Source organism: Argopecten irradians, unplaced genomic scaffold, assembly GCF_041381155.1.
Source record: "Argopecten irradians isolate NY unplaced genomic scaffold, Ai_NY scaffold_0537, whole genome shotgun sequence".
NCBI lineage: Eukaryota > Metazoa > Mollusca > Bivalvia > Pectinida > Pectinidae > Argopecten > Argopecten irradians.
The window spans coordinates 1-13,961 of record NW_027188004.1 but is presented as its reverse complement, the minus strand read 5'-3'; the positions used below and the strand labels follow the sequence as shown (position 1 = coordinate 13,961).

The following is a 13,961-nucleotide window of genomic DNA, read 5'->3' as shown; positions in this document are numbered from 1 at the left end:
CCACATCGACTTGTCACCACACGATAACGTCGTAGTGTGTATTTGAGTGTTGTATAAGGTGTGTATACCACCACATCGACTTGTCACCACACGATAACGTCTGTATTTTGGTGTTTATAAGGTATGTATACCACCACATCGACTTGTCACCACACGATAACGTCTGTATTTGATGTCTATAAGGTGTGTATACCACCACATCGACTTGTCACCACACGATAACGTCTGTATTTGATGTGTATAGGGTGTGTATACCACCACATCGACTTGTCACCACACGATAACGTCTGTATTTGATGTGTATAAGGTGTGTATACCACCACATCGACTTGTCACCACATGATAACGTCTGTATTTGATGTGTATAAGGTGTGTATACCACCACATCGACTTGTCACCACATGATAACGTCTGTATTTGATGTGTATAAGGTGTGTATACCACCACATCGACTTGTCACCACACGATAACGTCTGTATTTGATGTGTATAAGGTGTGTATACCACCACATCGACTTGTCACCACACGATAACGTCTGTATTTGATGTGTATAAGGTGTGTATACCACCACATCGACTTGTCACCACACGATAACGTCTGTATTTGATGTGTATAAGGTGTGTATACCACCACATCGACTCACTTGTCACACATATAACGTCTGTATTTGATGTGTATAAGGTGTGTATACCACCACATCGACTTGTCACCACACGATAACGTCTGTATTTGATGTCTATAAGGTGTGTATACCACCACATCGACTTGTCACCACACGATAACGTCTGTATATGGTGTTTATAAGGCGTGTATACAACCACATCGACTTGTCACCACACGATAACGTCTGTATTTGATCTGTATAAGGTGTGTATACCACCACATCGACTTGTCACCACACGATAACGTCTGTATATGGTGTTTATAAGGCGTGTATACCACCACATCGACTTGTCACCACACGATAACGTCTGTATTTGATGTGTATAAGGCGTGTATACCACCACATCGACTTGTCACCACACGATAACGTCTGTATTTGATGTGTATAAGGTGTGTATACCACCACATCGACTTGTCACCACACGATAACGTCTGTATTTTGTGTTTATAAGGTGTGTATACCACCACATCGACTTGTCACCACACGATAACGTCTGTATTTGATGTTTATAAGGTGTGTATACCACCACATCGACTTGTCACCACATGATAACGTCTGTATTTGGTGTGTATAAGGTGTGTATACCACCACATCGACTTGTCACCACATGATAACGTCTGTATTTGATGTGTATAAGGCGTGTATACCACCACATCGACTTGTCACCACATGATAACGTCTGTATTTGATGTGTATAAGGTGTGTATACCACCACATCGACTTGTCACCACATGATAACGTCTGTATTTGATGTGTATAAGGCGTGTATACCACCACATCGACTTGTCACCACATGATAACGTCTGTATTTGGTGTGTATAAGGCGTGTATACCACCACATCGACTTGTCACCACATGATAACGTCTGTATTTTGGTGTTTATAAGGCATGTATACCACCACATCGACTTGTCACCACACGATAACGTCTGTATTTGATGTGTATAAGGTGTGTATACCACCACATCGACTTGTCACCACATGATAACGTCTGTTTTTGATCTTATAAGGTGTATATACCACCATCGACTTGTCACCACATGATAACGTCTGTATTTGATCTGAATAAGGTGTGTTATACCACCACATCGACTTGTCACCACATGATAACGTCTGTATTTGATGTTATAAGGTGTATACCCACCACATCGACTTGTCACCACATGATAACGTCTGTATTTGATGTATAAGGTTGTATACCACCACATGATTTCACCACAGATAACGTCTGTATTTGATCTTAATAAGCTTTGTATACAACCATATAGACTTATTACCACATGACAACGTCTGTATTTGATCTTAATAAGGTGTGTATACCACCACAACGACTTGTCACCACATGATGTCTGTATTTGATCTTAATAAGGTGTGTTTACCACCAAATCGACTACTGGGCGGTGGTTTTTTCTCGGGGTACTCCGGCCTACCTCCATCAACAAACCTTGCATGTCCTTACATGACCCTGTTTTAATAAGACGTTAAACTAATAAGCTGTAACATCTATATTTGATGTTTTTAGGTCACTGCAGACGGATCTTCATTGATCTTCTTTGTTCCATTATAACCTCTAGAAGTTGGTTGCATAAGGTTAATATAGTGTAAACCACGTTAATAATGAACTTGCTTACAGTGAATTCATGCGTCTATGTTTCCATGTTATAGTAATTTTCGTTTCAAGGTTCCTTTTAGTTATCTGTAATATGTGTATAACAATCTATGTGTATATCGAAGTGAATCAGGTGGTCCCCAAAGGTTTGTTATAACCGTTGCATTCTCTATTTGCATATTACAGAGTTATATGCACTTGTGGGTAGGTATTGATTGAGATGTCATATGTTTGCAAGCGTTCTGTTATACTTAAATAATGACATAACAAAAAATACCTTCCCGCAAGGGAGCTTACTCTGTTATATGCAAATGTAGTGGCTTAATACTTATACAAACATACAAAGACTTTGTAATAAGTTTAGTTATAGTTTATTAAACTACATAATGTAATAATAATGTACAAATTAAGTTATGCATCACTGAAGAATGATTAAATACTGTGAAAGCACCCTCGTCCCACACCCTCACTTAGGAAAAGACAGATAGGTAATGTGCAAAACTAACCATATAACATGTTACGTTTGCAAAATGGTCAACTACATGTATAACTATATCAAATGGGATTTATACTCAGACTATCAATACAATATAATACATAATGTTATATGAAACATATTATTCAAATGAGACTGTATGCACTCCACACATCCATTGGAAAAGAAAATTAATGAGATGTTTATAAATTGAAACATGATAGTATAGTTGAAAAAAATGAGTTATTTTACAATTTGATGAAATAAAACGAACTATTTCGGGTAAATTTAAGACAGGGTTCTTATTATAGATGTGAATTATATATATTTAGTACATCACATGATAATTACTAGGAATGCGATTGGATAACAGCCATGGTCTATTTTGCGACAGTTCCCTGTCCTTCTTGACTACGGGAGACTATACCTGACTACGGGAACTATACCAAAGTATAGTCCCCCCGGGAATGAACTCGCGACCAAATATATGACGTCACATAAATGAATGTCATGTGACGTACTAAATCTATTATTGCCCTTTCCCTCAGGAACTGTTCTCCTATAGTGTTGTCTGGCGAGGTATAGTGCCCTTGTCTTCGACTCGGGGACTATACCTCGCCAGACAACACTATAGGAGAACAGTTCCCGAGGGAAAGGGCCATAATAGAATAATATTGACTCTTATGATAATTATACATTTGATGGCTATAGCAAATAACTTTTAAAAACAAAATATGACATAAAAAAAAACTATTATCTATGACCTGATGCTAATATATGTTAAAGAAGTTTAAATTTTTAGCAGATAGATAGATACCTTCAATACTTTCTGAAAAATAGTGATAATTGTCAAAATCCAAAATGGCTGCTAGTTGGCCATTTTGTTATCCAATCAGTAATAAAATACAATATGCAAAACTAGTCACCAAGGCAAACCTACATATTAAATTTGAGATAGACCTCTTTTGTACTTTCTGGGAAATAGTTATAACAAGAATTGTTTAATATGGCAGAAAAGACAGAAGGAAGGACAGATGAACAGATCATGGACAAATCACAATTTGAATCAGATATAGTGGACTAAAAAAATGTTGAATCTTGGGAAACTAGGCCTATATGAACAAACAGGAATGACATTAAAAACACCCAGTCTATACAGCTGAGTACGATGGCCGACAGCGGCCGGCAAAAAACAACTCCTACAAAACGTTTTTCGTACTTAAATATTCATTGATATTTAAGTACAACTTTTATTTTCTAAAAATGTTTTTTGTCATGAAAAATAATTTTGTACAAATAAAAAATATTTTTTGTCGTGACAAATTTTTATCACATATTTATGTAAAAAAAAAACCCAGGTCTGATGCTAAACCCTGTATTTAAATGGAATCTTCCTATTCTCAGGTGTACAATTAATCTTTCAGATAAGGAATTCAACAATGAATGTTCCATTTGGCTTGCTTAAAACATAGACTGTGTCATAGACAATGAATTAATACTGGTTTCTTAGTGGACTTAATTTTATCTATATTTGAGAAAGTTCATAAAAGTCGCAAAATGTAAGCGGTAATAAACAGGTCATAATCTCTATTTTTTGCCTAATTATTATCCCTTTTATATATCTTTATATACCAAAGGTTTAAATGTCCATTTAACTTAACTACATAATTATTTTTCATGACAAAAAAATATTTTTAGAAAATAAAAGTTGTACTTAAATATCAATAACTATTTAAGTACGAAAAACGTTTTGTAGGAGTTGTTTTTTGCCAGCCGCTGTTGGCCATCGTAGCTGAGACATGTTCAGTTGACAAAGAAAATAAACCTTCTCTTCACAATTGATAAGACTATGTAAAAATTTCTTTCTAGCTCTATAGCTTTTCTTCTTGATATCTTATTCAAAGTACAGATAACATTATCCACCCAGGCTTCATCCATTGTATTAATCTACTTTCTTCAGAAATAGTTTTACGTTTCTGTTTTACAACTTTTTAACCTACTGTGTTATTTTTAAGAAATTTGTACTTGATATTATTCTGAAATTAACCAAATGTAATTCTGGGTGAATTGTGACTATGTGAGCATTCATATTATTTGTATTTGCCGTATAACGTTACATAATATATATCTATAGTTTTGAGAAAAGACCAAATGTGCTATTCCTTTCTTCAATGGAATCCTCTGAAACATCCTTGAGCCACATCTCTTAATTGACCGACAATTGATCACCCTGGTAGACTGCTCCTGAACAAAATTTTCAACTTCAGCAAAGAGTAGTGTCAGTCTTGGGAAGCTTGAAATGTTCATCCAGGAGCACTTCAAATCTGCATGCTTGTAAATAAATAAATAAATATGCATAGGTATACCTATGTTGACAAAAGGCAAAGTTTAAATTCAATATGTTTTATCCATAGTGACTCAACAAGCACACATAACATTTTTATATTTATAACTAGAACTGCATTTACCTCATTTATACATGTGAATGTATGTGGTATATGTATACTGTGTTTCCAAGGTAACCATTATTAATATTAAACAATGATTTTATTAAACAATGTGACGTGTGAATTATAGGCATCCATATGCATGTGTTACATTATTTGACCACCAGGTTTAAACAAGATTGATTTAATTAGTCTAAGATTTATTGTCTACTGTGAAATCATCTATTTTTGTCGGGCTCAATTTTCATAGATTCTAAAATTTTACTATTTGTTGGCACTTAAATTCGTGGAGAAAACCTCACACATTACCGTTAAAATACACAGTCGACACTGTCACCTGTACTGTTTGATCGCCCAAGTGGATACAATCACATGCTAGAGGCGGTACTCAACCAGAGTTTTTACAGGCGTTTCCATCAAACAATTATTGTGTCATATTGATTGATGCAAGATATACTCAATAATTTATACTTTGGTACATGTAGATAAAGTCTACGAAATTTTGAAAACTATCTTTGTTTGAAGAACACTTTCCATCTTTGAACTTGTCATGCTACAATGTATGAACGCATAAACTTACATGACATTGGTATACATTTATTAAAATCAAACCCCCACAAAAATTAATGATTTCACAGTATATTACAAAACCTGTGTATATTGACCTGGTTACATTAGTAATCAATTTATTTGGAAAAAAAAAGTGTTCTTGCATATCTACACATGGTCCCCAACATTACTGTGAAGCTTCATTAGAATTGGTACAGTTCAGTTGTCAGGACAATATTTGCAGATAACAGACATCTAGGTGGAAAGACAGACATCCAGGGAAGTAATGATTCCAGTATACCCTAACTCTGTTGCAGGGGATATAAGAACAAAATTATTTCAACTATATACATTCAATACAATTTAAGTTATTTACCAAATGGGCAGGACACAGATGTAGCTCAGTAAACTGGTGATGTAATTTTCCCGAGCATCTACTGTCGCTATCCTTCCAGTTTCTGAAGATTTTCTGTTAATTCAAAGATAATGAGTTTCAATAATATGCAAAATATCTTGATGAAAGCAAACAATATTTCTGATATCCATGATATAGGTACGTAAAGCTTGTTTACCTAGTGGTTGACAACATGTATTTCAATTTCAAGAAGATTTTATAGTTTTTACATACAAATGTACATCAGATGGATTGGACATCAGGTCTAGGATATGCCTATTAACATGCAAGCCCTTTCCAAATTATCAAATTCCATGTACCTGGTATATATACATTCTGCATAACAAGTTTACCAGATTGATATGTGTTGTAATGCATGACTTTCCAATGTTTTTGTCATCAAATAAGTTGAAAATATATCCATACCATCTTGAGCTTCACCAATTAGGCTTTCTCAGAAATATGGCCTATAACATGTTGTCTGTGCGAGTGATCTATTACTGCTGTTTTCAAGTGACTTTCCCGATGGCATCCACAAGTAATGAAACTGAAAAAATACAAATAAAATTGAAAAAGAATGAGATTAAACTTTACTTATCACATCTACTCTTATAAGATTATGTTAAATTGCATACAATATTTGAAGATCTTTTCTCTAAAGATAAATATGTGTAGTCCTCTGTTTATTATCATAATTGTTTGGTTGTAGTGCAATCTTGACATAAATTGAGCTATCAACAATGTACATGCTTCATGTTGTGTAAATATAACCCAATGTATATATATTCCTGTATATACATTAATATATGTCATTAATTAAATTGGTTACCATCAATTTTGTCAAATCCTAATAGTTCCAAATTAGCTGTGCCACAAATGGAGAGGACAGTCAGCCATGATTTATCATCCCAGAAGGATATTGGATCCACTTTTGCATTTTATATATACAGTATAACTTATCTAAACCGCATGTCATCAGAACAAGCATAATTGGCTGGTATGGACAGATTTCCGGATTATACAGATTTAAAATAAAATCAATCAATATATGTAGCAAGTTGCCAGATGCAAATTTTGTCCTAAAGCTACATTTCTATTCTGAAAATATGATTCTAATTAATTATAACTGGTATATTTTTAAAGACGGCCACTGGAAAATAAATTCTGCAAACATCCATATATCAAACACCTCATAAGGAAATTATGGCTTTAATCTCTTGTGTACATGGTCGAAACGGCAAAATTTCCAAAAAATCCAATATTTTATTAAAGGCCCACTACCTTTCCTGAGTAAAACATTAAGGTCTCTTAAAAACATTAATAACATCATAAAATATATGTTGATGGCCTTAGATGAGCTTACAATACCAAACATATGCAAGATTTCCTCCGTAATATATGATAACAGTAGAGAGTCATTTCGCTGTTTTGCCGTCCGGCGCAGTGATAGTCAACTACCGCGCCGTATTTAGGATGACGGCGGGAAACATAAACGACCCGTATTATTAAACTTAATATTTTATCTATTTTAATCAAATTGTTCAGAAGGTGGTGATATGTGTAGTATTGTGCTAGTCTACAAAAGTATCAATCTCATTTTACATTTCCATTTTAAAATCAAAAGCCATTTTGGTAAGGTAGTGGGCCTTTAACTAGGTGTCTTTGAGTGACAATAGCTCAAAAACTAGTATAAATAACTATCAATGAATTGATTGAAATGCATCTGGCCTGAGTAAGATATTAACCTGGCAGTGACCAACAAACATATCTCAAATTTACCATATTATAAAGTACCTTCAACATCAGTTACCTCTACTGATGTCTCTGGTTGCAGTGCCTTTGTCATTGAAGAAGGTCTGGTCAGCATGTCATCATGATCACAAATTTTCACGATCACCATAACATCCTGTAATGAGAGTAAAAATTATCTAGCGATAAGTGAACACCATCTTAGATTTAGGATATCTGTTATCCAATATCATATTCAAGTCAAAGTGTTATACAAAAGACACTTCTATTCTAAATGAAATGAAATATCTGGTTTCAGGAGTATTTCCTTTTAAATTAGTAATCAAAAATATGAAATGATTGATATTAATGTTTCATCTTATGTATTTTAAGGAAGTTTGCTTCTAGAAGGATATAGGTCAGGTGTTATTAATAATCAAGGTTCAGTTGTTCAAAAGGTGATTATTTATAAGCTTTAAGAGCAGTAATGTAGAAATAGAAAGTTTTCTCAAAGATTATCTGATTGGTCTTGAAACTAACATCATGTTAAAGTAGGATTCAATTTCATATGATGTTTGATATAAGATATGATTGATTGTCACCTACACTTTGACCTTTACTTGACGCTTTCCTACTCTATGACATTTACCTTCTAGTCTCCTACACTTTTGACCTTTACTTTTCAGTGCCCTACACTTTGACCTTTACCTTACACTTTCCTACACTTTGACCTTTACATTATGCTTTCCTACACTTTGACCTTAACCTTACTGTCCCCTACACTTTTGACCTTTACTTTTCAGTGCCCTACACTTTGACCTTTACCTAACTGTCACCTACACTTTGACCTTTACCTTACTGTCCACTATGCTTTGACCTTTACCTTCTAGTCCCCTACACTTTGACCTTTACCTTCTAGTCACCTACACTTTGACCTTTACCTTCTAGTCACCTACACTTTGACCTTTACCTTCTAGTCACCTTCACTTTAACCTTTACCTAATTGTCCCCTACACTTTGACCTTTACCTTACTGTACTCTACACTTTGACCTTTACCTTACTGTCCCCTATCCTTTGACATTGACTTTCCTTTCCCCTTTACTTTGACATTACTTTACACTTTCCTTCACTTTGACCTTTACCTAATTGTCCCCTACACTTTGACCTTTACCTTATGCGTTCCTGCACTATTTACCTTACTGTCCCCTGTACTTTGACCTTTACCTTACTGTCACCTATATTTTGACCTTTACCTTACTGTCACCTATATTTTGACCTTTACCTTACATTCCCCTACACTTTGACCTTTACTTTCTGGTCTCCTACACTTTGACCTTTCCCTTACTGTCTCCTATCCTTTGACATTGACCTTCCTTTCCTCTTTACTTTGACATTACTTTACGCTTTCCTACACTTTGACCTTTACCTTCCTGTCCCCTACACTTTGTCATTACCTTATGCTTTCCTACACTTTGACCTTTACCTTTATGTCCCATGTACTTTGACCTTTACCTTACTGTCCCCTACACTTTGACCTTTACCTTATGCGTTCCTACACTTTGACCTATACCTTACTGTCCCCTTAACTCTGACCTTTACCTTATGTTTTCCTACACTTGACCTTTACCTTCCTGTCCCCTACACTTTGTCATTGCCTTACACTTTCCTACACTTTGACCTTTACATTATGCTTTCCTACACTTTGACCTTTACCTTCTATTCTCCTTCACTTCAACCTTTTATTTTCTTGTCTCCTACCCTTTGACCTTTACCGTACAGTGCCCTACACTTTGACCTTTACCTTACTGTCCCCTAACCTGTGACCTTTACCTTACCCTTTCCTACACTTTGACCTTTACCTAATTGTCCCCTAAACTCTGACCTTTACATTATGCTTTCCTACACTTTTACCTTTACCTTACTGTCCCCTACACTTTGACCTTTACCGTCTAGTCTCCTACACTTTGACCTTTATTTTCTAGTCTGTTTCACTTTCACCTTTACCTTCTAGTCTCATACACTTTGACCTTTACCTTACTGTACTCTACACTTTGACCTTTACCTTACTCTGTCCCCTATCCTTTGACATTGGCCTTCCTTTTCCCTTTACTTTGACTTTACTTTATGCTTTCCTACACTTTGACCTATACCTAACTGTCCCCTACATTTTGACCTTTCCTACACTTTGACCTTTACCTTACCGTCCCCTGTACTTTGACATTTACCTTGCTGTCCCCTATACTTTGACCTTCACCTTACAACAAATATTTTCTTTGATTCATATAGAATGGCAGCCACTTTTTCTAGTGATACTTTCATGACCTTCCAGTTCTTTTTGACCTTCTTGTCAGTCATCTCTGCCATTTCAGAGGTAAATTTCTCCCTAGAAAACAAAAAACAACCTGAATCACAATGGAACACATCATTAATTTTATCACATAAATATCAGGTGAGAGAGAGAGCGAAAAAGGTATTTAGTTGCATAATTTAATTGCCCATGTAAAAGCTTTGATCCACTCATCAACAAAATCTAGCTATTCACAGAGGGGAACTGGATTTTACATATACAAGCTTGATTCCAACATCTGAGGATCTCTGCACATATGACCTTCGCTTCACATTTTGCTAATAATGATACAAAACTTGATGTAGTTGTACTGCAATTATGCTAGAAAAAATATGTTTCTATTCTGTGAACAGACAGTATGATGCCCTCTCTATTTTGCAATGTCACCATGTTCCCCCCTTGGCCCTGTGAGCTATTGAAATTGTGGTTGAAATGCCCATATCAATGAATGTCACAATACTAACATTTTGACAGGAACATTTCCATATAACAATTACTTTTGTATCAAATATGCGTGTACCTATCATGTATAGACTAATAAACAAGTCATCTGCCCCTGTGTAATTTGCAATTTACAGTGGATTAGTCCTACCCTTCGTTGATTGACTGATCGCCAGGCTGTATATATGTAGCCACACCTTATATCAAATGTCGTATCAAAATATACTTAATTAAACATAGCCCGAGATACTCTGGCCCCGACACCAGACTTAGACATTATGACAGATAGATGTCTGGCGTAGGGCCAGAGCGCAGTAGTACTCGAAAACCTGGAATAAGCCGACACCGTTTGGTATCGGGCCAGGTCATCTCCGATTCAGACTGACCACCGAGAAGCACCACTAACTTTAGTCCATTCAACAAATGAATATTATATCTACCCAAATATAGCAATCCGTCAAGATAAAGGTGATATGCATACTACGAGAAAATGGCGACAACGACGAGGGAAATTTAAAGTTGCGGAAAAGAAACTACTGTGTTGACACTATAGAACATGCATGCGTGATGAAACTGATGGCTAGGAGTAGATAGATTATTCATTTGTTGAAAAAACCAAGGTAAGTGGCGATTCTCGATGGTAATCTTTTGTAAGCTGAAGCGGAGATGACCTGGCCCGATACCAAACGGTGTCGGCTTATTCCAGGTTTTCGAGTACTACTGCGCTCTGGCCCTAAACCAGACATCTACATGTACAATATATCTGTCATAATGTCTAAGTCTGGTGTTAGGGCCAGAGTATCTCGGGCTAATATAAACAATGCAGAACTTATCAATTGTGACAACAAAAAGATCATGATCATGTCAAAATATCTTGTCACATTGGACACAATCACTGGATGATGGGACTAATTAAAGGTCCATCTCTGTAAATCTTATTTTAGATAATTTTACATACTAGGTAAGAATTGTTTTCATATCATGAAACCCTTGTATTGGTACTGATTAGCATCTGGCTGATATTTGGAGGTTCCAGACGGCAAAACAGCGACATGAATCATACATGTAGCCCAAGGTCTTGACATATCAGAACTTTTCCTATGCCTATTTTTATATCGTAATCGATTATTCTTATGAATTTCATGACATTGTATAAGGCCTACATATATACCCACCTGTTTCCCATGAAGTGATCAGCTATCAGACGGTTCTCTCTTACTATTCCTAGTTCTATGTGCACGAAGCGAAAAGTGATGGGTCGGAAAAATGGCGGTCGTCTACACACTCGGAACTATATATATTCGGAACACACTCGGTATGAGATGTGATCCGAGAGGTATCGAAAGAACTAGTCCTTACATAGTGGCCTACATGGGGTTACTATTTAAGTAAAAAGTATACATAATGACATAATTGTTTAACTTCATTATGTGTTTGCCTTTTGCCATTATGTACCATGTAAACATGCGCTGGCATGTGTTGAAATTTAAGGGAGGAGGCTAAATGCCCGTCACTTCGTCGCGCCCGTCACTTCAGCTACACAACATTTGATGACGTCATGATAGTCCTATATTTAGCTATAGCTACTTTCGGTTTCGCTTTCGCTTGACATGGATGCAGTCAGCGGCTTTAACGTTTCCTGCAAGAAATCGGACGGCATAATTGGTTGGGTTTCAAACGAAAATCAATTAGATAATTTAATTGAAACGCATCGACTTGAAACGGGTGCAGCATTTGTTTCATGGTAAATTATAGGCCTAGGCATTTACTTACTTATTTATTTATTTATTTGATTACTTATTTACTTACTCATTGATTGATCGATTTAATAATTTGTTTATTTATTTAATTGATTGATTAATCAATCAATCAATCAATCAATCAAATCAATCAATTATTGATTTATATATATATATAAATTATTTGCTACTTGCAGGTCTGTAAAAAATGCATTAATAACCAGTGCATTTGCAATGTCACAGTGCTAGGTGAACATTTTTGTGAAAGAACAAAATTAACAATCAAAGTGAACACTAGTACTTTGTATTTAGATAATATATAAATACTGTACATGGTAAGTATACATAGTTTTTATTTCATTTTATATTGTGTAAAAGTAGTGAGTCAATGTGGTTTGTACATTGTGTCAAAGGCTCAGTTGGTATAGTTGTATTTTTTCATACCGGAGACTCGGGTTTGATTCCTGTTCGCAATAGACAGTAAACATGTGTATATTCCCTGTTCTTCTACAATTGTATGACCTTATGTAAAATGGGTGTATATTTCTTTTAGGAACAATAATGACATGTTGAACAGACTACCGTATTCCTGGTAATATTTCCAACAATCAATGATTATCATTAGTGATTTTAGAGAAGAATCAAAAGAGAATGATTAATGTCACCTGATGAATTGATTGTTAATTTGCAATGATTGGACATTCATAAATTATATCAATTATACAAAAAAAATGTGTAAAATGACTGGAAATCACAGTATTACCCGACGGCATTGATCCCGACACGATCTCATGTATGCAACCGGTGTATCCAGTTATATTCCCTTTTTATTCCTTGCCTCTTATAGTACATGTGGAGGAGGAAGGGTCAGGATCGAATATATTGCAACATATAACATCATTATGTCCAGTAACTGGCAGCTATACCCAGTGACAACAAACAGTAGCCCAACCACTCACATATTATATAAAAAAAAATGTGTTTGTAGCGGGATAGAACTGGGTTGATCATCATGACCTGGTAGCTCAGCAGTAGAGCATTTAGCTAGTGTTCAGAGGGCCAGAGTTCGAATCCCGGTCTGGCTGGCTGCTAGTACATTTTCTCCTCTCCTGTTACAAAATTGCCACCCAGCAAAAATACCCACTGTGGTGGTATAATTTAAGGATCTTGTATGTCTTAAGCTTCTAGGGCAAAGAATTTGAAAAAGGAGGGAGGAATGTAGCGTGATTGGACTGGGTTGATCATCAGTGAACGGGTAGCTCAGCAGTAGAGTATTTAATTGGCTTGTGTTTGGAGGTCCCAGGTTTGATTATCTGATTGCTACATTTTCTCCTGACTCCTGACTCCTGTTGCATATTTTAATAAATGTTATATTTTATACATTAGAATCTATATTGTAAATGTACATATTAAAAATATAATGGGTACACAATTGACTTGTTATCCTACTTTGTAGGCATGATAATAAAACTAGAAAGGCTGAGGTCTCGAAAACTCCGCGTCTATTATGGCACCACCCTAATCTGCCGATAAATGGACCAGCATTTAGTCTGGACAGACATGTGATC

At 35.6% G+C, this 13,961-nt stretch overlaps 1 protein-coding gene across 14 annotated transcripts; it reads right to left on the bottom strand.

The window, feature by feature from the left end:
• Window positions 1-4,470: 4,470 nt before the first annotated feature.
• Window positions 4,471-12,012, bottom strand: LOC138312952 (uncharacterized). Of its 14 annotated transcripts, none has more exons than XR_011207091.1 (6): window positions 11,830-12,012; window positions 10,121-10,249; window positions 7,917-8,043; window positions 6,564-6,684; window positions 6,120-6,212; window positions 4,471-5,078 (listed from the first exon to the last, which is right to left on the bottom strand). XR_011207091.1 is itself a non-coding variant. In XM_069253654.1 (6 exons), the coding sequence occupies exons 1-3, from the start codon at window positions 11,838-11,840 to the stop codon at window positions 7,921-7,923; spliced, it is 258 nt and encodes an 85-aa protein (XP_069109755.1). In that variant the 5' UTR covers window positions 11,841-12,012; the 3' UTR covers window positions 4,471-5,078; window positions 6,120-6,212; window positions 6,564-6,684; window positions 7,917-7,920. The 14 variants fall into 14 exon arrangements, 4 of the variants coding, with proteins under 4 accessions (XP_069109755.1, XP_069109756.1, XP_069109754.1 ...); XR_011207092.1 differs by having other exon boundaries at window positions 10,092-10,249; window positions 11,874-12,012; XM_069253654.1 differs by having other exon boundaries at window positions 10,126-10,249.
• Between the last annotated feature and the right edge of the window lie 1,949 nt (window positions 12,013-13,961).

Coding starts and splice junctions, on each gene's coding strand:
- LOC138312952 (XM_069253652.1), bottom strand. Junction 8,044..10,125: donor AATCAAAGAAAATATTTGTT/GTAAGGTGAAGG, acceptor CTCTCATTACAG/GATGTTATGGTGATCGTGAA. Junction 6,685..7,947: donor AACCAGAGACATCAGTAGAG/GTAACTGATGTT, acceptor GTATTTTTTCAG/TTTCATTACTTGTGGATGCC.